The 22,770-nt window shown below is 43.6% G+C and overlaps 1 protein-coding gene across 4 annotated transcripts in view; it reads right to left on the bottom strand.

The window, feature by feature from the left end:
- The window catches only part of MARF1 (meiosis regulator and mRNA stability factor 1), a 69,644-nt gene that overhangs the window by 9,358 nt on the left and 37,516 nt on the right, over window positions 1–22,770 (bottom strand). For 3 of the 4 annotated variants that reach the window (XM_089540188.1, XM_089540189.1, XM_089540190.1), the window contains exons 16-25: window positions 16,636–16,811; window positions 11,276–11,496; window positions 10,542–10,684; window positions 6,734–6,867; window positions 6,342–6,544; window positions 5,243–5,470; window positions 4,241–4,471; window positions 3,272–3,481; window positions 946–1,006; window positions 720–857 (exon numbers count right to left, since the gene is read on the bottom strand). In XM_089540188.1, coding sequence (XP_089396314.1) covers window positions 720–857; window positions 946–1,006; window positions 3,272–3,481; window positions 4,241–4,471; window positions 5,243–5,470; window positions 6,342–6,544; window positions 6,734–6,867; window positions 10,542–10,684; window positions 11,276–11,496; window positions 16,636–16,811 — 1,745 coding nt within the window. Of the gene's footprint in view, window positions 1–719; window positions 858–945; window positions 1,007–3,271; window positions 3,482–4,240; window positions 4,472–5,242; window positions 5,471–6,341; window positions 6,545–6,733; window positions 6,868–10,541; window positions 10,685–11,275; window positions 11,497–16,635; window positions 16,812–22,770 lie in introns of those variants that run through there. The other variant, XM_089540191.1, reaches the window with a different exon arrangement.

Genomic DNA, 22,770 nt, shown 5'->3' with positions numbered 1-22,770 from the left:
GCTTGTATTAAAATACTCCTGTTTTACAGCCATCATTTCAACAGTCAACAGTTGAAACAGGTCAGTAATAGTCTTATTACATGGCGAAAAGGACAAATCAGTCAAACGATACTAAATTTTCCTCTGGAAAGAAGCAGTGACATGATAGCTGTGTTTAAATATTTGAAGGGATGCAAACTTGTTTTCTGCTGCTCCAGAGACTAGGACATGGGACAATGGATTCAAACTACAAGAAAAGAGATCCACTTCAACATTAGGAAGAACGTCTTGATAGGAAGAGCTGTTCAACAGTGAAATACGCTGCCTCCATCCAGAGGCTGGATGGTCATCTTTTAGGAGTGCTTTGATCGTGTGTTCCTGCATGGCAGGGGCTGGTCCTTGTGGTCTCTTCTAAATCTATAATTCTCTGAACCATGATGGGTTGAATGACATTGCCATTGGTCCCCCAACTTTTCTCCTGGACTAGATAGACACCTTCAACTTGCATCATGAGTTTTGAAATAAACATTGATTTGCTGCTGCTGTGACAAGTAATGTTTTCCCTAAGTCAAACATGGATGGAAGTGGTTGGGGATGGAAAAGATGGCAACATGAAACACTGCTCTAATCAGGCACAGAACTAGGGGCAGTCCATTCTGTTTTGTTTTTAGCATATCTATTCATGGCAAAAGGATTAGACAATTACATGATGCACAACAAATCGACCAACTATTCATTACCAGGAGCATTTGGTGTTTCCACGTTCAGTTCCAAGGATTTGCTTGCTCTAGCTGGCTCTATAGCTTGTCCACTGCCATCAGCAAACTGATTTTCAGTATTCTCATCAGCAACAGGAAGACTAGGTGAGTTAAAACGAGCTGGGGGGAAAAGGCAGATGTATTGTCAATATTTCTACAACAAATAAGTGCAAAAAAACTAGGCCAGTTCTAAACTGAGATTACTTACTTTTCATATCATTCTTTAGGACAACAATTCTCTTATGACCATGGCCTTTTATCCATACTACCTAATGCAATGACGACAAAACATTTGCATAAGAAGAGTGAATCAATTAAAATATTCTCAGTTATAGGGACATGTTCTCACTTACCCTTACAATTCCTTCTTAAACCTGAACAATGGCAATAATAATAATAGGCTGAAATCCAATGGTATGTGCATATATTTCACAACGTTTCTCACAAAATATCACCATAGATCCCATTCCTCCTTTAAATATTTTTTCAATATGTTCCATTCTAACTTGAATTTTTCCCATGGTTGATCTTTCAGCAAATATGTTATTTTACCTATTTCCAAATATTCAAAAAAATTCAACAACCATTCCAACATTCACAGCTGTCATTACATAAAATAGGGAGCTTGCCATATTTCTTTTCTAAATTTTTGCTTGTAATCATGTCTAGCAAATACATTTTTGGGTCCATATTCTGTTTAGATTTTAATTTTTTTGCAATTTTATTATGACTCCATTTCCAATATTTCTTATCCCATTTGCAGGACCACCAAAGGAATATCACTCTAGATTTAAATGCACAAGCACTTTAAACATATTGGGAGTAGGGGAGAGGAAACAATGGTGGGTTACATACCGCCGAGAAGCAGCGCTCTCCCACCGCCGCCGCTTGCAGCATCCGGGAGCTGCAGCTGCCACACCGTGCGTCTCCCGAACGCTCCGAGTAAGGAGCGCGGAAATTGCGCTCCTTCCGGGGCCGGATAAAAGGTGCACTATGCGCCGTGGCATGGCCTCAATACGTCACAACTGCGCCTTGTGTGGAGGCGGTGCAGTCGTGACGTAATCATGGCAGTGGCCATGTGGAACGGCCATCGCCATTTTGTGTGCGTGGAGCGCATACTAGGGTTAGGGGGGGTGCGGAAGCACCGCCCCTTCCTAACCCTAGTACGCGCTCGTCACGTACTTTCTGGCGGTCTGTAACCCGCCAATGATTCACACACATTAACTGGAAGACGTTTTCATACATTCATCTAACCTACTTTCATATTAAAGTGAAGCAAAATTTTAAATGCATACATAACCCTATGCATTACCTTACAGTAACCCTAAATAAAATCTTAGGGGTTGTCCATACAGGCTAAAAGAAACGACCCTAGCCTGTTCAAATGATGCATGTGGCTGATACAGGAGGAAAATGGACCCAAGCCACATTCTGGGGCTTAACACTGGAGCTAAAAATATCCCTGTTTGTTCTGGTTCAAACCAAAAATAGTGAACTACTGCAGAGCTGTGTGGGCTGTGCATCAGTGAGAAAGCAATTGGGAGCAGGCACCCTAGGCTGGACATGATCATGCTGTGCCAATGTGTCATTGGGTTCATCAATGCACCAGACAGGCAGTCAATTGATTGTGCGATCAAATGGTTGGTCACACAGGGCATCCGATGAACTAGCAGCGGGACAGGGGTGATTGATAGTTGCTGGCAGAGTGTTAGTATGCATGCATGCATTTGTAACAGAGTGGAACAAAATAATGGTGTGGTGCAGCTTGTAGGCAGGAATCCTCTGTTATATTGAGTCCTTCCTTGCAGCAGGACAGGGTAGTTCCAGACACAGATTTTCCTTTTTGCAGGGGGAGGGAGTAATGTTAAAGAACCAATAAACCCAATGAAAATAGATGAAAGAAGAGTGATTGGTTGGAAAAAAGGAGCCTACATGAAGATGATCTAGTTGAAGCCAATGGAGGAATTAGACTGATTTACTAAGATTGCTTTCCTGAGCTGGGGGAACCTCAATCAAACTTTATTATCCATTGAATTGCCTGCTTGTTGGAGCAAGTAGAAAGAACTTGCCTTGTAAGATACCCTTCACCACTACAGAAGAATAATAAAACAGGACCTGCAAGAAAGTTAAGCACTTCAGTCTATTAAAGTTCAATGGCACTTAAATGAGTCAATCCAGACTGGTGCAGAAAAAAGATGAAATGTTATTTCCCCAGAAATAAGAAGACATTTGCTCCTTAAGGTTCATAAGCAACAGGGGAACTGTGCCGATGAGCTTTAGTCTCAAAGGAAAAACCTAATATAAAATAATTGAATCATACAGGTAACTGTTATATTCAGAGAGGTCCTAATAATATTTTTTTCTTACACATTAAGGGGAGTGTAAGCCTGCAATCCTTATCTCTATTTTATCTATCCAACACTACTACACATAGAATTATACAGCATATTTATATTAAATGCACCTCTGAAACTGCGTAGGGAAAATTGTAGGATTTAGCTTAATTATAATGGGAAAAAAAACCTTCTACAAACCGGTGGAATTGCTCCGAGGAGTTCTTCAAGATTACTGTAACCATAAGCTTTAGGATGCAACACTTCACCTGTGTATTTGGTATAGGCTGTAGAAAACTCATGAAGGAAGATCTGTTGGTAGTGATAGGTATGAAGCAAAGACCTCACTTTCTTGGCAAACACATACAGGGTTGTAAGCTTGACATATTCTACCTCTCCATCAATAAAAACCTGTAGGAAAAGACATACAACTGAACAGTCTTCCACCTTTTGTGTACTAATGAATATTTAGGAATCTTAAAGCACGTCTTGTACTAATACAGTGAACCCTTGTTATACGCTGGAGCAGCAGAAAACAAGTGTGTTCCCTCCTCAATGTGACATCCCTTCAAATATTTAAACAGGGCTCTCATATCACCTCTTAACCTTCTCTTTTCCAGGCTAAACATCCCCAGCTCCCTTAGTCGTTCCTCATAGGGCATGGTTTCCAGACCCTTCACACATTATTGTTCATTCATTGAAAAGTTGACCACCATGGAACCAGCCATACTACATCTGCTATTACTCCTTTACCCATGGTCACTACTGGATACTTCCCCCATTTCTCTCTTTAGTTGTGGTTTTGCTCTACTCTGAGTGTAGATTTATAACTTGTAAGATCTAACCTTTAAAAAAACACACACACAACAAAACCTAGCAACCAGAGCCTGCTGATATAGACAGACACTTAGAAAGAAGGAATTCTGAGCCCAGGAATTTGATTACAGTGGCAGATATAAAAGAGCCCTTTCACACAAAATCTACTTTCAGTGGTTATCCTAAGCTCTCTTGATTTCAGCAATAAAAGGATGCCTAAACTGCATAATCTATTCTAGTAGGTGTTTTACAACTTAATAGAACAGTAAATTGTTCATTAGGACAACAGAAACCATCATTAAGGAATAAACTAATATAATCGGACCAGTATTATATCAAACTGTATTTCCTTACCTCAATAAAATAAGGCACACTCATCAGGAGATCAGTAAATGTCATGAAGCCATATTCACATGGATTAAGGGGAGATCCCTGTGTGGTTTCATATTGCCTTCTAAGCTCCTCAACAGAAACACAGGTAGCATCATCCAAAGTCATCAGGAGCACCAGAAGTTGTGCAGTTAAGGTCCGAAGAGATTTTTTATTTATAAGCTGAAGCTGTTTACCAAATTCTGTATCAATAATCTGAGAAAGTTTGAGTAACAACAGAAAAGTCAGAGTAAATCAATATGTACAGGGAAAGCTACTGCAAACAGACACTAGTAGTACACTGAACACTACTGAGGATATTTCACAGAGAGTGGTTAAGAACCAGATAACTTGAAGGACCACCTCCTCCCACAATGGCTCAACTCTAGTTTTATAGCCTAAATTTGTTACAGACCACAGATGTGGGGTGTTAATTGTGTATATAGTACAATATTATAACTAAAATAAAGCAACTTAAAACATCAATTGCAAAGTTTTTTCTAAACCAAAATCACACAGTGTTTTGATGATAGGAAGACTTATAAGGAGCTCTAATTCTGCAGAAAAAAAGTCATATCCCTCTTCCTCAACCCACACAGCATCTGGTGCTCCTCAGCATCCCTATGATGCTGGTATTCTTCAGCATAGCTCCTTATGGAGGAGTATCCAATCCAAATGAGGATTGAAGAGGCTGGTACAACACACTACAATTAAATTGAGCAGCTTACAAATCCAGCAAAATTTTGGTCAACTTGCCCCAAACACTATTCCCCCAAAAAAGAGAGTGGAACTCAGTATCCAAATTTATGCCCTAGGTTGAGTAATCTTTAGCATTTTGGGCAGAGAAAAACAGTGAGAAGTTCAAATTAGCCAGTCATACAAGATGCTAGCACTGGTCATCCTAATTTTCTATACAGCTCTTTCCTCCATCCTTATCAGATCCAAAATATCACATTGTTATTTTTATACATTATACTTAAAACTTACCTTGATAACATGGCAAAGTTTTTGCATTAAAGCTGGAACAGAGCTAACATCATAGTCCTGGAGACGCAACGCGTAGCCAAATGTTTTAGCATATTCCATGAGTACATCTGTCATCATAAGGCATTTATCTTTCTGTGATCGGAGCAATTTAACAAATTGGGCAGCTAAAGCTTTGATTTGTTCTGTATCAGTTAGTGTAAGAATTTTCTCTTCTCCACATTCCAGTACCTGAGATTGAAGTCAGTGTGGTTAATGAAGTTACTTGACTGGGGAAGACAATAACGAATGTCATACTAGCAATATCTCAGATTTTCCTTGTAATGCAGCTCAAGGTTAAAGATTCAAGCTGAGAAACCGCACATTAACATCCCTTCTCTATAAAAAAAGAAAGAAAAGAGAATACTGAAATTTTAGAGTTGATATGTGTAGTGAAATAATACTTTACCTTTTATTTAAAAAAGCTTAGTTCTATAATATTGAGCACAACTCCAATTTATTCTGCTGTCTGGTATTTTTTGACATATTGTATAATAATAATAATGGTGATGATGATGATGATGATAATACAGTGGAGCCTTATCTTAAGCAGGGGATCCATTCTGGACCCCCCGCATAAGCTGAAAAATGTGTATGCTCGAGCCCCATTCAATATAATGGGGTTTAGGTGTGGCGGCGCATGTACCATTCTTTATATTGCCATGCGGCTTCAGCGTAAGCGTATGGCACGAGTGCATTGTAATAACACTGGTTTTCAGTACGAAGGTAACTCTTTTGTACAGAGATGCCCTCATCCATTATCTCAGGTTGTACAGCCCAGACAGAACTTATACCTCAGTGAAATAATGGCCAATAGTCAGGGATTATAATAATCATGGATCAAAACCATCCGGAGGTCGTCAGATTGCTTAATGCTCTATTAGCCCAACTAGATTTGAAATGCTGAAGATTTTAAATCTTGCACAGCGTCACTCACTGTGAAGGCTAGAAAGATCTCACAAAGTGAGGAATATTCAGAATTGTAACAAGTACCAGCGGGAAGCCATGAGGAGCTCTGGGACTACCAACTGTCCATTTGTACCCCAGAATACCTGCAGCCTACCTGCAAGACATCTGGTATGGCTTCAAAAAGTTCAAGTAGTTTGGTAAATCCATAATAGGCAAGCTTGCACTGGCGCCCAAAGTGATGGTGATAGGATGGGATAAATTTGTTGAAAGGCATCCGAAAATAGGCCTGATGACGAAGCAAATCAACTACTTCCTTGGAGAACTGCTTTGTTCTTTCAATTTCTTCTTTAGTACGTTCTAGGAAAAGTGAAGAAATGTGAGGCTGAGTACTTGCAGGGGGAAAGCAAAGAAGAAACAAGGTTATTTAAGCTAGTAAAAGCTACAAAAACTGCACATGGTATCAGTGTACCTGGTATCAGCATGACAATTATTACTATATGATCTGTAGGGGGGAAATGCTTGAAGTTCTTAAAAATGAGGACATACCTCTCTTTGGGATGCAAATTACCATTTCATTATCTTGCTGACACAAACAGATGGTTGTATCTGGAATTTCTGATATTAGATCCACCAACTCACACACTCCATATTCAGTTACATCCCAGTCTTTTGAGAAACACCTAGAAGTTTGAGGGAGAAATGCGTTGGGAAAGGCAGATTATCATGTTAAGAAATTTAAATTAACCTGATAATGTCATCAATAAACCAAATTAAAACATGTGTCTAAAGTAGCAATCAATGAAGAAACAGCACTTCACCTGAAAAATGTTAATAATAATAATAATAATAATAATAATAATAATAATATGCTTTATTTTTATACCGCTTTTCCGAGGTGATCAAAGCGGTTCACAGAATCAATTTAAAACTTATACATCATAAAAACAACCTCACAAAAACCAATAAAAATCGAACAACATGCAATAAAGACAAGCAAGATGGTGGTCGGGAGGAGGGCTTTACTTCTTAGCAGGCAGAGGCCTGCTGTTGCTGGCCTGCTTCTCTCCCCCTCAAGATGGCGGTCGGGAGGAGGGCTTGTCTTCTTAGCAGGCAGAGGCCTGCTGTTGCTGGCCTGCTTCTCTACCCCTCAAGATGGCGGTCGGGAGGAGGGCTTGTCTTCTTAGCAGGCAGAGGCCTGTTGTTGCTGGCCTGCTTCTCTCCCCCTCAAGATGGCGGTCGGGAGGAGGGCTTGTCTTCTTAGCAGGCAGAGGCCTGCTGTTGCTAGCCTGCTTCTCTCCCCCTCAAGATGGCGGTCGGGAGGAGGGCTTGTCTTCTTAGCAGGCAGAGGCCTGCTGTTGCTAGCCTGCTTCTCTCCCCCTCAAGATGGCGGTCGGGAGGAGGGCTTTACTTCTTAGCAGGCAGAGGCCTGCTGTTGCTGGCCTGCTTCTCTACCCCTCAAGATGGCGGTCGGGAGGAGGGCTTGTCTTCTTAGCAGGCAGAGGCCTGCTGTTGCTGGCCTGCTTCTCTCCCCCTCAAGATGGCGGTCGGGAGGAGGGCTTGTCTTCTTAGCAGGCAGAGGCCTGCTGTTGCTGGCCTGCTTCTCTCCCCCTCAAGATGGCGGTCGGGAGGAGGGCTTGTCTTCTTAGCAGGCAGAGGCCTGCTGTTGCTGGCCTGCTTCTCTCCCCCTCAAGATGGCGGTCGGGAGGAGGGCTTGTCTTCTTAGCAGGCAGAGGCCTGCTGTTGCTGGCCTGCTTCTCTACCCCTCAAGATGGCGGTCGGGAGGAGGGCTTGTCTTCTTAGCAGGCAGAGGCCTGTTGTTGCTGGCCTGCTTCTCTACCCCTCAAGATGGCGGTCGGGAGGAGGGCTTGTCTTCTTAGCAGGCAGAGGCCTGTTGTTGCTGGCCTGCTTCTCTCCCCCTCAAGATGGCGGTCGGGAGGAGGGCTTTACCTCTTAGCAGGCAGAGGCCTGTTGTTGCTGGCCTGCTTCTCTCCCCCTCAAGATGGCGGTCGGGAGGAGGGCTTTACCTCTTAGCAGGCAGAGGCCTGTTGTTGCTGGCCTGCTTCTCTACCCCTCAAGATGGCGGTCGGGAGGAGGGCTTGTCTTCTTAGCAGGCAGAGGCCTGTTGTTGCTGGCCTGCTTCTCTACCCCTCAAGATGGCGGTCGGGAGGAGGGCTTGGCTTCTTAGCAGGCAGAGGCCTGTTGTTGCTGGCCTGCTTCTCTCCCCCCTCAAGATGGCGGTCGGGAGGAGGGCTTGTCTTCTTAGCAGGCAGAGGCCTGTTGTTGCTGGCCTGCTTCTCTACCCCTCAAGATGGCGGTCGGGAGGAGGGCTTGTCTTCTTAGCAGGCAGAGGCCTGTTGTTGCTGGCCTGCTTCTCTCCCCCTCAAGATGGCGGTCGGGAGGAGGGCTTTACCTCTTAGCAGGCAGAGGCCTGTTGTTGCTGGCCTGCTTCTCTACCCCTCAAGATGGCGGTCGGGAGGAGGGCTTGTCTTCTTAGCAGGCAGAGGCCTGTTGTTGCTGGCCTGCTTCTCTACCCCTCAAGATGGCGGTCGGGAGGAGGGCTTGGCTTCTTAGCAGGCAGAGGCCTGTTGTTGCTGGCCTGCTTCTCTCCCCCCTCAAGATGGCGGTCGGGAGGAGGGCTTGTCTTCTTAGCAGGCAGAGGCCTGTTGTTGCTGGCCTGCTTCTCTACCCCTCAAGATGGCGGTCGGGAGGAGGGCTTGTCTTCTTAGCAGGCAGAGGCCTGTTGTTGCTGGCCTGCTTCTCTCCCCCTCAAGATGGCGGTCGGGAGGAGGGCTTTACCTCTTAGCAGGCAGAGGCCTGTTGTTGCTGGCCTGCTTCTCTACCCCTCAAGATGGCGGTCGGGAGGAGGGCTTGTCTTCTTAGCAGGCAGAGGCCTGTTGTTGCTGGCCTGCTTCTCTCCCCCTCAAGATGGCGGTCGGGAGGAGGGCTTTACCTCTTAGCAGGCAGAGGCCTGTTGTTGCTGGCCTGCTTCTCTACCCCTCAAGATGGCGGTCGGGAGGAGGGCTTGTCTTCTTAGCAGGCAGAGGCCTGTTGTTGCTGGCCTGCTTCTCTCCCCCTCAAGATTGCGGTCGGGAGGAGGGCTTTACCTCTTAGCAGGCAGAGGCCTGTTGTTGCTGGCCTGCTTCTCTCCCCCTCAAGATGGCGGTCGGGAGGAGGGCTTGTCTTCTTAGCAGGCAGAGGCCTGTTGTTGCTGGCCTGCTTCTCTCCCCCTCAAGATGGCGGTCGGGAGGAGGGCTTTACCTCTTAGCAGGCAGAGGCCTGTTGTTGCTGGCCTGCTTCTCTCCCCCTCAAGATGGCGGTCGGGAGGAGGGCTTGTCTTCTTAGCAGGCAGAGGCCTGTTGTTGCTGGCCTGCTTCTCTCCCCCTCAAGATGGCGGTCGGGAGGAGGGCTTGTCTTCTTAGCAGGCAGAGGCCTGTTGTTGCTGGCCTGCTTCTCTCCCCCTCAAGATGGCGGTCGGGAGGAGGGCTTTACCTCTTAGCAGGCAGAGGCCTGTTGTTGCTGGCCTGCTTCTCTACCCCTCAAGATGGCGGTCGGGAGGAGGGCTTGTCTTCTTAGCAGGCAGAGGCCTGTTGTTGCTGGCCTGCTTCTCTACCCCTCAAGATGTTCCCCCCAGGACCTCCCTTGCCAGGGAGGATTTTTAAAAACAAAATTATTGCCCTTCAGAGATTTTGTCTTTGGAGATCTCCCCTTTTGCAAGGAAACCATAGAATCCTCAAACCTCTAATTTAAATATTTGACATTTGATTTCTTACAAACCTCTAATTTAAATATTTGACATTTGATTACTATTCCAGGCAGACAAGAGAAATTTTATACAAATTTTCTACTTGCAGATCAGAAGGAAGATATAACGCAAGCAGTTGCACAATTCTTTGCAGCTGCCATTGCAAATCGTAAACAGTTTGTTAAACAGATGTAATATGTTATAATATAATCTCAAAATCTGTACAGAGGGCTTGATTTAACGGTAAAATTTGTAAATTAGTAATCAATTGCATCTGATTAATGGCACTTTGTAGTTTAACTCTTACTTGGATAGGGGATATGTTTGTGAATTTTGAACCAATATGTCATGAATGTGGACCTCTTTTACATAATATGATAGAGTTGTTTGCGAGGTGATGGCAGCCTACTCATTGTTGTGTGTTTGCCTGATCATGCTGTCCTATCATTGCTTTTTATCCTTACTTTTTATAGACTGTAATTTGTTTATATTCTCTAATCTGTTGTGTTTTAAACTGGAATTCTGTAATTGTGCTGGCCAAATGGCCGTAATAAAGTTATTATTATTACTATAACAAAGATGTGTATTTGTTACAGCTTTTTCTATACATACCAGTGATAAGCTTGCAAGAATTCTCTCACAATAACTTGTTTACTGGCCTGGGACTTGAGAAGCTTCAGTAAGTCTTGAGTAAATCGTTTCACCTGGGCTCTGTGCGTTAAAGTTAACAAACGCTTGGTACCTATTCCAAGAATCTAAAAAAGGAAAACAAATCTCAAATTAGGTATGTGGTTATTCTCACATGGTCACAACATTAAGTCACATCTGTGTGCATTTCTTTCTCACTCTTTTGTTCTAAGTGACCTCTGTATCAAATTATAGCATCAGCTGTCTAGGAAGCGTGCTCACTGTATCTGTGGATAATACAGAAGGCACACAGGTTTACAATACTTTTCACACAGGGTTAAATTTTGGGTCACTAGTGTTGTTAAGGTTTCCCATATTTAAAGGTAGTATTTTGTAAGAAACGAGCTTTAAATAAGCAGCTAGTCTTTTGTAAGAAAATGGCCCAAGGCACCAGATTCTGTCTGATTTGGGAAAATAAGCAGGGACAATTCTGGTTAGTACTTGGATGGGAGACTGCCAATGAATACCAGGTGCTGTAGGCCATATTTCAGGGGAAGGAACTGGCAAAACTACTTCTGAGTATTCCCTGCCTAAGAAAACCTGATGGAATTCTTGGGGCCATCATAAGTTGACAGATAACTTGAAGGCACACACAGGGGCATACTTTTGTAAGAATCAATACTGCTTCAGCAAAAACTGTGACAGTAGACTAAACTCACTTGCAACACATGAGGCACTGCTTCCAGCAACTCCAGCAACTTGGAATACCCATAATCAGACACACGGCATTGTTTGGCAAAATGATGATGGTATGTTGGGATGAATTTACTGACAGGCATGATACACGATGGTTGATTTTTAAGAAGATCAATCACTTCTCTGCTGAACTGAATAAGTTGTGGGTTACCCACAGGACTCTTAGAACGAAGAAGCCAAGGTTCTAGAAGGAAAGAAAAACACCACATACTTATTAAGAATAAGAAAAAGAACACTAGATTTCCAGACTAAAAATATTAAGATTGATAAGAAGTCCAGTAATTCAAAGAGAAGCTTGTATTGTAACAAAATAAATATATGAAAAGTTGTAAGAGACCGAGACCAGCAACTACTGCCATATCCAAGGGCATATTCAGTAGGAATGTTCCTCTCTTTCACACAATCCCATCTTTGAAGGACAGTTTGCATACCTATAACTATAGTTCTTCAAGTGGTCATCTGTGGACTCACACAAATGTGTTAGCCTGCACCTGTGCAGTGGCTCTTTTGGGATCTTCTAAATTCTCATGGAAGTATTTTGGTGGTAGCCCACCAATCTCTGGAAGTCTTATATAAGAGATTGCCTGCCAAAACTGCTAGTTCCATCAACACCGATGCAGCAATCTATAGGGCAGCCAGGTACGATGAGGGGAGGATTGAGGGGTTGTGTGAATTCACAGATGACCACTCAAGTAACTAGTTACAGGTATGCAGTCTGCCTTCTTCTTTGTGGCCTGTGTCTCAAACAAATGGGAGACTAGCAAGCTACGCCCAAGAAGGAGGCAGGAGTGTTGTTGCAAACAAGTAAAAAGTTTACTGAACATTGAGTGAAATGCAAAATATTACATATGAGACATGAAAATAGAATCATATAAGTCAATAATGGTACAGAAACAGTTTCAAGATCTGGAAGTACCTGAAACATCAAAACACAGTACAGAAGTAAAACTTCAAAGATATATTCAAGGCAAGGCTGAACATTGAGTGAAATGCAAAATATTACATAGAATCATAGAATCGTAGAGTTGGCAGCACCATCTGCGGAGCCAGTTATTCACCACTATTCACTGAGGCTGTCCAGCCTAGGTTCTTCTGAACAAGTGGCTCCTGAGACCTGAGGAATAATGTTGGTTATAACAGAAGTTGGCTGATTCATAATAGAGATGGGAGATCGAGACTGATGATGTTCCTTGTTTTTAGAATGTTTCTTTTTCTTTTTTTTTAAGTTTAATGAAATTATCCAAAAAGGAATACAATAAAAAGAAGGCTAAAACCTTATGAAAACATACAGTTATAAAATAATCTTTCCAACTTCCCTTATATAAAGTCTAATATAGTTTACATTGTTTGGAATAAGTCAGACCATAGTGACCCCTGACAAGTTGGAGGATGAACAGTTATAAGGTTTGTGTTGACAAAGTCAATGACGGGAAGCCATTTTTCATAAAAAGATTCTTGGTTTTGTTGTTTTGGATGCTTCTTTTTCTTATTCTTGTGCTTTGTCATTGATTGTAGTTCTGCTTCTAAGGATTTCCCCTATGTAGGGGGATATACACACAGCACTTGGGTGTCTGAACTTGCTTGTAGTGTATAACCTTAGGGATTGCAGAGACTGAGTCTGCCAGAGATTGGTTTGCTTTGTGTCAAATGGAGGAACTGGATAATGGGGATGAAGAGGATTTTGGATGTCTCTCTGCAACTTCCATACCATCAGAGGCAGACGTTGGTGGTCAAGAAGATTGCAGTGTCTGTCCGAGCAGAGATGGAGGTCAGTTTTGGAGGCCTGTTCACATAGCAGCGCAACTCCTTTTTTTCCTTTTCACTTGGAGCATGAAAGTGATACAATGGAGGCAAGCCACAATGACATGAACCTCGCCTAAACAATTGAGACACTTCAAGGGTCCATCCTGTACAGGAATTTTGGCACTACAAGAGGTGAACTTTTTGAACTACACCAGCAAGAGAAAAAGGCCCCAACGGCAAGTGTGACTTCAACACTAATGATGCGGAAAATCCAAGGAGCCCAACAAAGCTGGGTTAAAGTGGCCAGAGGCTGTAATTTAAAGTAACTCAAGAGCACAGTTCCTTGTGTTTTTGCTACAACAGTCTACAAAAAAGGTCCAGTAGTTTCAGTGGCAAGCCCCTTAAGATAGGGTTGCTATAAGAGGGTCAGGCACACAGTTCTATGAACACTTCTTTGAGATTCTGGAAGGTTCCAAATGGTGTACTACGCAGGTGCAGACTAACCAATTTGAGTGAGTCACAGAGACAATGAAGAACATATGATTCCCTAAGCAATACTGTAAATAACTTTTTAAACTCCTCTCAGTTTCAAGAAAAAATCCATACTGTAGGTTACTGTTTAAAAGACCATACTGGGCGAATGGACAAATTGCTGTTCTTTGGATCATGGAGACAAACTTATAGCTCAATATTAATGTATTTTTCTAGAAGACTCACTTTGAGCTGTTTTTCTACAGTATAACTTTAAAAATGTAATCATAATAGACAGTGCTGTGACAATGTGCAGCTAAAAAGATGCAATGTTCAATCACCAACTTTCCTTACCTTCCCCAAAACCCCATCCTTTATTCCTTAAACAACTGACATATTTGTGCTATTATAATTGATGATTGACTGGAAAATGTAATTTTTCTGGGAAAAAGAAATAGGAGGAGGGCGTAATTTAAACTTTTGAGTATAATAATAATAATAATAAATTTTATTTGTATACCGCTTTTCCACAGATCAAAGCGGTTTACAACCGTAGAAAACCATTACAACCATAAGGATCAAGAAGGACCATATTTTAAAACCAATAGTCTTTTACAGTTGCTATGTATGTCTGGTATTTGAACCAATCTTGAGGCTCCAGGATAAAAGTGAAAAGGAACTGCTTAACTCTTCAGTATTTCTCACATACTTAATATTTGAGCAACATTGTTAGCTATAAACATTTGACTTTATAGTTCAGAATTGCACTTCATCATTTCATAAATTATACTAACAATGAAATCCCAAATGAGTATGGTCTCCATTTTTTGTTACAGATCTACAAAATAAATGTTTTAAAACTATTGGCCACTATTTAACAATACATGAGTGGTCAACAAATGATTTTTTTCACAATTCATGAATAGCTAATGGAAAGGAATAGTTCCCTGTTCCAGTTTCCAGGAAGGTAAACATGGTCATAGTCAGTTCTGCATTTTAGTCACAAGGTGCTTCTCGTTCTCTGCGATGGAGCTTTCTTTTGCACACAATTGGATGTTTCTTGCACACAACTGTAAATGCCATACAGAGAATGCTGTGGAAATGGTATTGCTTTGGAATCTGCAGCTTTAAAGCAACTGTTTCAGGAAAATACCAGTGCTTGGATTTAAAAGCAGTGGGGCAGCCCAGCTGAGGAACCAGTGAATTCTGGAGGATCTGGTGGGTGATGTGAAACCCCCTCTGCATCACAGCTGGCAACCTTTCACATTCCAGCAGGCACAGGGAGCAGGGTCAGCTTCTCATCCAAAATGTTGGCACATGGTATTGGTATCAATCTAGTGCATTTCACTTCTGCCGTAGTCCCGTGTGCCTTCCTGCAAAGTACTGTGTTTAAAGCTGGGTGATCAAACGACACGTAGCTTACATGGGACTCGTCTGCTATTTAAAGTAACATGTTCTCTTTACTTTGTGCTTGAACAATAAACCTGCCTCAATCTTCATCTGCAACATTTTGGAGGCAATGCTAGGAAGAGAAACTGATTTACCAATGCATGATTAATAGGTTCAGTTGTCATTACCAGAGAATCAAGGCAGCTACCAGGACACCTGTAGAGTGTGGCATGTTATACTTTCTCTACACTGGAACTGCTGCCTGATCTAGAACAGGATTCCTTCCAAACTAAGATATCTAAACAAGGCCTCCTCACAAATGAGTAATACAGAAAAGGAAGGGTGATCTACTTGAGCTCTGGAGTGAATCTTGTACAGGATGAGGCAGAAAAAACCTTCACCTTCAATCCAGTCTTTTAAAAGCATCTCCCCTCTCATCCCTATGCACTAGGGACTTGGTTAAATTTCATTCGATAGCATCCCAAACCTCCCAGGTTCTAGTCATATGTGAAACTGTTCTAGGAAAAAAATCTTGTTTGGGGGCCTTGGTTTGCAGGAACAGCCCATGGCAATATTTATGTGGCAAATGCATTATCTGAAGTGGTAATCTATAGGCAGAAGGAAAGTCTTGAAGGCCCTCAAAAGAAACATTTTGGTTGCCTTGATCTAATCCTGCTATATCCTTGTCACTGGCCTTTTTTCCTTTCAACATAAACCTTTTAAAACTGCATTCCCTTACTGTAACTGTTTGGTAAATCTCCTAGTCTTGCATGACCCGAGAAAGGTGGTACATATGGCAGTGACTTCAGCAGGGTCTAATACAGGCCCAACTAAAGGATAGTCATACTTGAAACTCCACTCCTTGCTCAACCCCAAACACATTCTGTTCAGATGCATCTGTGCATCTGTCCTAGCATCTGAGCAACTCTGTGTGGAACTGGCACACAGGAGGCAATTGCTTGGCTTGGCTGTTGCCACATTCTCATCAGTCACAAGAGTCCACAACCAGGCCAGTTTGTATCTCAGGCTGCGAACAATGAATGAGGAACGCCAGTTCTTTTTCAGCTCACCACCAGCACATTCTCCTGTAATGGGGTTCGCTCACAGCAGCAGAAGAAGTATGCTGAGAACCTTACTGGTTAAACACAACATAAGAAGCGCAACTCTTAATCTTACTTACATACTGTGCTTTTACTATCTAAATAAGAGTTTCACCTACATTTGAATTGGATGAGAAAGCAAGGGATTCTATACCATGTTCTGTCTGTCCTTTTTCTAGTCCAACAGACTGGCTCCACATTTTCTAAATTCTAGGTTGTTGAGGAGAAAGGGAAACCTCCAGTCCTTCTTTGCAGCAGTTCCTCAAATCCTCTCTGAACCTCCCATAACCTCCCGGATGTTCATCCCAAATTTTCTTTCCCCTGCGACAAAATGATGCATGGAGCAGCATGATTAAGTAAAACACACACTCCACTCCAAAAGTTACATTATATGTAAAAAAAAAAAAAAAAATCAGCTGAAAATACTCAGAAGTTCAAACCAATTTGCAGGTTCCTGCTGCAGAAAAAAAAAATTGGCTCCTGACCTGACCACAGCTGCCCATCCTGTTTTAGATAGTATTCTGCAGAATACAAACCGTTTCTTCCATATAACAGTTTGTATATTACTGACATCAGAAACAAAAAGCAACTAACCTCTTTTCTGAAATTGGAAACCATACCTGTAGTTGGAGGTGGTGGCTTGTTATGTATCCACTTTACAACTTTAATGCCATTTTGTGCAGTAGCAATATTAACACCAGGAACACATGTGATGAGATGCTCGAAGGGAACGCCTCCTTGGCCCTCCTGAACCATGTCTAGATTGCCAAATTCTGAAGCATAGCAATCAGGAAAGCTGCAAAAGATAAAGAGAAAATAATTTTGTTTGGACTTACCCTGAACAGCCACTCTTGTTCATGGAAGAGACATCTATGGATGGAATAGGAACGTTGGGTACTTACCATGACACGTTCATTTCCTGCAGAGAAGGGTCCTGGCATCCTGTAATCTGGGTTTAGCTCCTCCTATTTGCTCCTGTAGGCAGGGACAATAAATAAAAGACCGGCCCCTATATAGGGAGGAGCTAGCCCCCCTGAGCCTCAGTCAATAACAAGCCAAGCGACTAGTAAGGTAATCAAGGAACTGAACTTTAGTAACATCAGCTAAGGGTTAACTAGAACACCTTAGAAAAAACTAGTCCAAGAACAAACAAGAACTCAGAAAAACCAATCCAGCAACAAGAAGAAGAACAAGGCAGGTCCACCAACAGGCAGGCAGGGTCGGAGGCCGCAGGCAGCACCCGGGTGGGCAGGATGCCAGGTTCCTTCTCTGCAGGAAATGAACGTGTCACGGTAAGTACCCAACGTTCCTTTTCCCAGCAGAGAGGGTCCTGTCCTCCTGTAATCTGGGATTTACAAAAGCCCTCTCGAACTGGGAGGGAGGTGCTGCTAGGAGACTGTGGCCCCCGACACAATCTGTTGGAGGAACCTCCTTTCAAATGACGCCTCTGCGGACTGAGACATGTCCAGTTTGTAATGTCTTATGAAAGTCGAAGGCGACTTCCATGTGGCCACCTTGCAAATATCTGACAGGGAGGCGCTAGTGGTCAAGGCCGCAGAGGTAGATGCACTCCTGGTTGAGTGCACCATCAACCCCTCGGGTGGAGTGAGATCAAGAGTTCAGTAGCTCTTTTGAATACAAGACCTGATTCACCTACTCAGAGTCGAGACTGGTACCTTGCACCCCAAAGAGCCCAGGCGAAAGGAAAAGAACATCTCAGATGACCTTAAGGTTGAAGTGCTCTTGATGTAGATTTTGAGGGCTCTGCACACATCCAATGTGTGCCAGGTCTTTTCCAAGTCCTTCTTAGGATCGGGGCAGAATGAAGGCAGGAGAATGTCCTGTGACACCTGAAAGGCTGAGTTGACCCTAGGCACGAAGGTAGGGTCTGGACGAAGGCACACTGAGACTGGCCTAAAAATATACAAGTCTTTACATACCGACAGGGCCCCAGCTCTGACACCCATCTGGCGGAGGGAATGGCCGTGAGGAAGATGACCTAGAGGGAGAGGTGTTTGAGGAAGGCCTCCCAAAGGGACTTGATCGGTCCAACCGTCAGAGCCTTTAAGACCGTGTTCACATCCCAAGATGGAAAACAATGTCTGGTGGGCAGGCCCTGATGGAAACTCCCCTCAACAGCCTCTTAATGTGAGGGTGGCTGCCATTCTAGCTGCTCTCGTATGGAGCAGAAACGACGTGATGGCAGACACCTGCCTTATAACCATGTTGGGTCAAGTCCCTTCTTAATGTCAACTTGGATGGACTATAGCAGGTCAGCCACTGAAAACCTGAAGCAGTTGATGAGAACTTGCCTAAGCAGTGGATTATGTGATCAATCAGAATAGAACCTGATCTAATCTGGACCTATGGCAGCTTCCAGCCTATCACTGATCACCTTGTCAACTGGTTATAGCAATGAAGGTGATATTAAGGTGATTTCATTTGTAGTAATTAAGACTTACCACTCTGAAAGAGGAATGTTAATGTCTGACCTCCAATTAAAATTTCAAAACAATGTGCAGTTCTTTACTGGAACATCTGTGAACCTGTGTAAAATAAGACTAATCCCATGGTTAGGCAAAGAAGACACTGGATTAACCTTTATCTCGCAGACTTTGGTGAGTCCATGCAGAAGCATAGATGCACTCTGTGTTAACAGGGCATGTGGTCAGAATTAAGTCTGATTTCTTTTGAGGATGAACTTGTCTAGAGACTTCAAAAATCACCCCAACTCCATGTAGCAGACTATCATCAACCTGTATGAAGGCTGAGGGGTCTCGCGGCTAAATGAACTGCTGATTAAGGAGTCATGAAATGGGAACAGGGGGCTTGGCAAGGATAGCCCTCTGGTATCTAATTTCGAGGAGAGAATTTTCTCCACAAAAGGGATCTGTCAAAGGAACACAAACCTAAATTTAAAATAGTATAGTGGGCCCTCGATATGGAGTTGGATTTAGGACTTTGCATGGATACCAAATCCATGGAAGCTCAAGGCACATAAAATATAATCGCATAGTAAAATGGAGTCTCCTATATAAAATAGTAAAATCATAGTTTGCTGTGTTGTATTTTTGTTTTTTGGAATATATATATATATATATATATATATATAAGCTGTGGGCATATAGGTGGCTGGTGTAAGTCTGTATATGGAGCTGTATGGTATATTAAATCTGAGCATTTTTGCTAGCAGAAAACAAGGCATAGGCACTAGGAAGTCCGTTTTTCTAGCCCCAAAAGGTAGTAAACAATGATGTTGTTTGGACCAGACCATGCCATGAAAACCCAATCAGGGATAAGACACTCACCCACACAGCAGCTAACCTTATAACCATAAAATCATAGAATCATGGAGTTGGATGAGACCACAAGGGCCATCAAGTCCAACCCCCTGCCATGCAGGAAATCACAATCAAAGCATGCCCAATAATATGCAAAGGAATCTTGTAGCACCCTGAGACCACTAAAGAAAAGAGATTAGCAGCATGAACCTTCATGGCCTTGAGCCCAATTCATCATATGTATGATAGATCCTGTTACAATAGGCTTTCCAAGCCAGGCAGCAGTTGAATGGCAAGCCCATCAGCAGGCATTCTTACTTAAAATTTAACAATCTAGACAAGGTAAGAGGTAATTGTGATTTTTGTGGCAGACCCCTCAGGGCTCTGTAGGATGTCTGAATGGGATTTGAAGCAACCCCTTAGTAGAGAAACCTGATTATATTGTTTTAAAACACTCATGGAGGAAGGGGAGTTTCTCCCCCCATGGAGAGGAGTCTGTCTGTTTGTTTTTGATAAGAATTTTTCTTAACCCCCTGTATTAGTGAGAACCATCTCATGGAAGAAACTGTGTTGTTGTTGTTGTTGTTGATTTTAGTTTCTTCCCTTTAACAGACATCTCTCCAAGAAAGAAGGGAAGGCAAGGGGAGCCACATCTTTTGAGGCTAGCTGACTGAGGTTCACTGTGTTTTATAACAGGAACATAATCCTTTTGCCACTAAAATGGAGTTTGGTTGGTCACTTTAATCCAATATATCTATTACCTCATATGAGATGTTTTTACCAAAGATCCTCAATGCATGTAAGCATTAGAGGTCTGCTGAGTGACCACAGACCTTCTCCTTGCTTGAGTCACCCTGTTTATTAGCATTTAAATGAATCTGTATTGTTAAAGCTTATGCTCTTAATGAGAAGTGCTATGGCTGATAACAGTTTGCACAAAGGAGGTAGAACCATGTGCTCATCCTATGTCTTTGGCTGTTCCACCTAAGGCAAAAAGGCTCTGGACCTAATGGGGACAGTGATGGAGGCCCATGAGGAGGCAAGAAAAGTTATCATGTGGCTTTTATGGCTAGTCCCTCCCTTGAAGAATTAGTTTCCAGGCATCTTCTCTGGCCTGGAAAAAGGAGGGGGGGGTGAACAGAAACAGCACAACTCAAACCTCATGTGCTAACATTAATAAAATGAACACCAGAAAGGTTAACCAGTATCTCTTGTAAATCTGAGCCCACAGCCCAGTTGATGTGGGGGCTCCCCCCTCCTTTATTTGCCCCATCAAGGGAGGCTGCCTGGGCAGTGGCTTATTCCAAGCACTGAGGAAACTGCTCTTAAGTTAGCAGTGACTGAAGACCATTGCTAATCATGGGTAGATAGCTGCATATGGCCTGTAGTGTAGCCCTGATACTCACAGGGCATTTTGTTTTATTTATGTTTAAAACAGCCCCAACTTCAAGCTGGGGTTTACAGCTTAGCCCTTATAATTTCAGGCAGGCTTTATAGTAACCTGGCTGCATGATAGAAGCTAGCTTGGTCCTCAACTCCCTCCCACTTGCATAGGTAGCTGGGAAGGGCAGAGGGACTGCTGTGGGACATGGCTCTACCTGAGGTAAGTCTGTGTCCTGAGAAAGGATAATCTCTGATGGAAAGGAGAGGCCAAGCGCTCAAGCTTTTCTCTCAAGAGTGCCACGGTTTGGGGCAGCCAAACACAATTGGGGGTGAAGGGAACTCTCCACCCATGATATCCACAAATGGTTTACCCCTTTTTGTTGTTGTAATTTTTGGGGAGGGAACACAGGAGGATTTGTATCCATGTGGTCTCTCAAAGAATCCTTGGGTTGGAAGAGATCCCAAGGGCCATCCAGTCCAACCCCATTCTGCCATGCAGGAACTCTCAATCAAAGCATTCCCGATAGATGGCCCTACAGCCTCTGTTTAGAAGTGGGTGGCAGAGGCCATGCTCTCTCTGGGGTGGACATGAAGCCATTTTATGCTTTTTTGTGGGATGCTCTGTGGCAGCCAAAAAAGACCATTTTAGAGTTGGAAGCTTCAGCTCCTGCTGGGCCAAGTCCAGCTTCCTTTACAGCCATGTGTCTGTGCAACACAGAGGAGGAATCCTCTGCCTCCTTACACACCATCTCATTATAAGAATTCAAAAGGAATGTGCAGGAGCCCTGGCAACACCACCATGTGTTTCCCAGTCTGCAAATGGATCCCCCACATCTGTTAGGGTCCTGGGTGTCATTGGGGCCAGAGATGGGAAGGAAGGGGGAGACCAAGGGTTAATGCCCCCATCTGCCCTCCTGGCAGAGTCCCAAACCTTATGCTAGGCATAGTGCCTGCAATGGCCATGGCAGAGGCCTCATGGCAATGCCTGCCCTGAGCGAGGGCATTAGATCTGGCAAAGGTTCTTTGGTGGCTAGAGAGAGAGGGCCCCTGGTACTCACCATTCTCCTGTGACTTCTGGCTGGCTTGCCTCTCTGACCTTGGCCATTTCAGGCTGGGCAGAGGTGATGCAGAGAAATCCTTTGCCATGGCTTTTGGCTGGCCTGTCCTCTGAACTCTGGCCCCAAATGGGCTGAGCAGGGAAGTTTCCATGACTTCTGGCCAGTTTCCTCACTGATCCCTGGCCTTAAACAGGCTGGGCAGAGGTGATGTGGAGAAACAGAGACATGGAGGGGATACCCCTCACCATCTCTTCCCACGGCTCCCATGTGCTGCAATGCTGTTTGCAGAAATCTCCTGTGCTCCCACCATGAAAGGGGGCAGCTTTGGAGGAGAGGGAGAGTCATTGGCAAAGCCAAGACCTTTCTCCAATCCTGGGAGCCCTTGCCATTTTAAGTCTTCTTCATGCTTCCAAGGCTGTAGTAAAGAAGCTGCAGAGCAACAGCAAACACATCCCAATGGGTCTCCCTCTGAAGCCAGCTCCCTCTGTTGAGCTGGCAGACCCTGAGCTAGGGAAGCCTGGGTTAAGGATGGCCCTTCACCCATGCTCTCAGGGTCCTCAGCCATAGCCACCACCAAGGAAGGGGGGAAAGGCAGGAGAGAGGAGAAGAAGGGAAGGCCAAGAAAACTCTCAAACCGCTTTCGTAGAAAGGAAAAACTTTGCTGGCTCGAAGAGAACATCCTGCTAGGAGCTTAGGCAGGAACAAGACTGAGGCTCAGGGGGGCTAGCTCCTCCCTATAATAGGGGCCGGTCTTTTGTTTATTGTCCCTGCCTACAGGAGCAAATAGGAGGAGCTAAACCCAGATTACAGGAGGACAGGACCCTCTCTGCTGGGAAAAGTTCTTGCTGTTACCAGGCTAGGCAAAGATCACATGACCTCAGCTGACTTTTAAGACTAAATCCCAAGCTCCACCAATTCACTTCAAGAAAAAGTGATAGAGCATCCTTCCGGATGAGATTCCTTGTTTAGATGAAGCTCAGAGGGGGATGGTAGCTTAGAAAATTAGGCTAGTACAACCTACAGCAGAATCTTT

The sequence above is a fragment of the Sceloporus occidentalis genome, unplaced genomic scaffold (genome assembly GCF_023333645.1).
Source record: "Sceloporus occidentalis isolate IW3139 unplaced genomic scaffold, rSceOcc1.0.p SCAF_10, whole genome shotgun sequence".
Classification (NCBI taxonomy): Eukaryota; Metazoa; Chordata; class Lepidosauria; order Squamata; family Phrynosomatidae; genus Sceloporus; species Sceloporus occidentalis.
The sequence above is the reverse complement of the archived record's forward strand: the minus strand, read 5'-3'. Positions and strand labels throughout refer to the sequence as shown.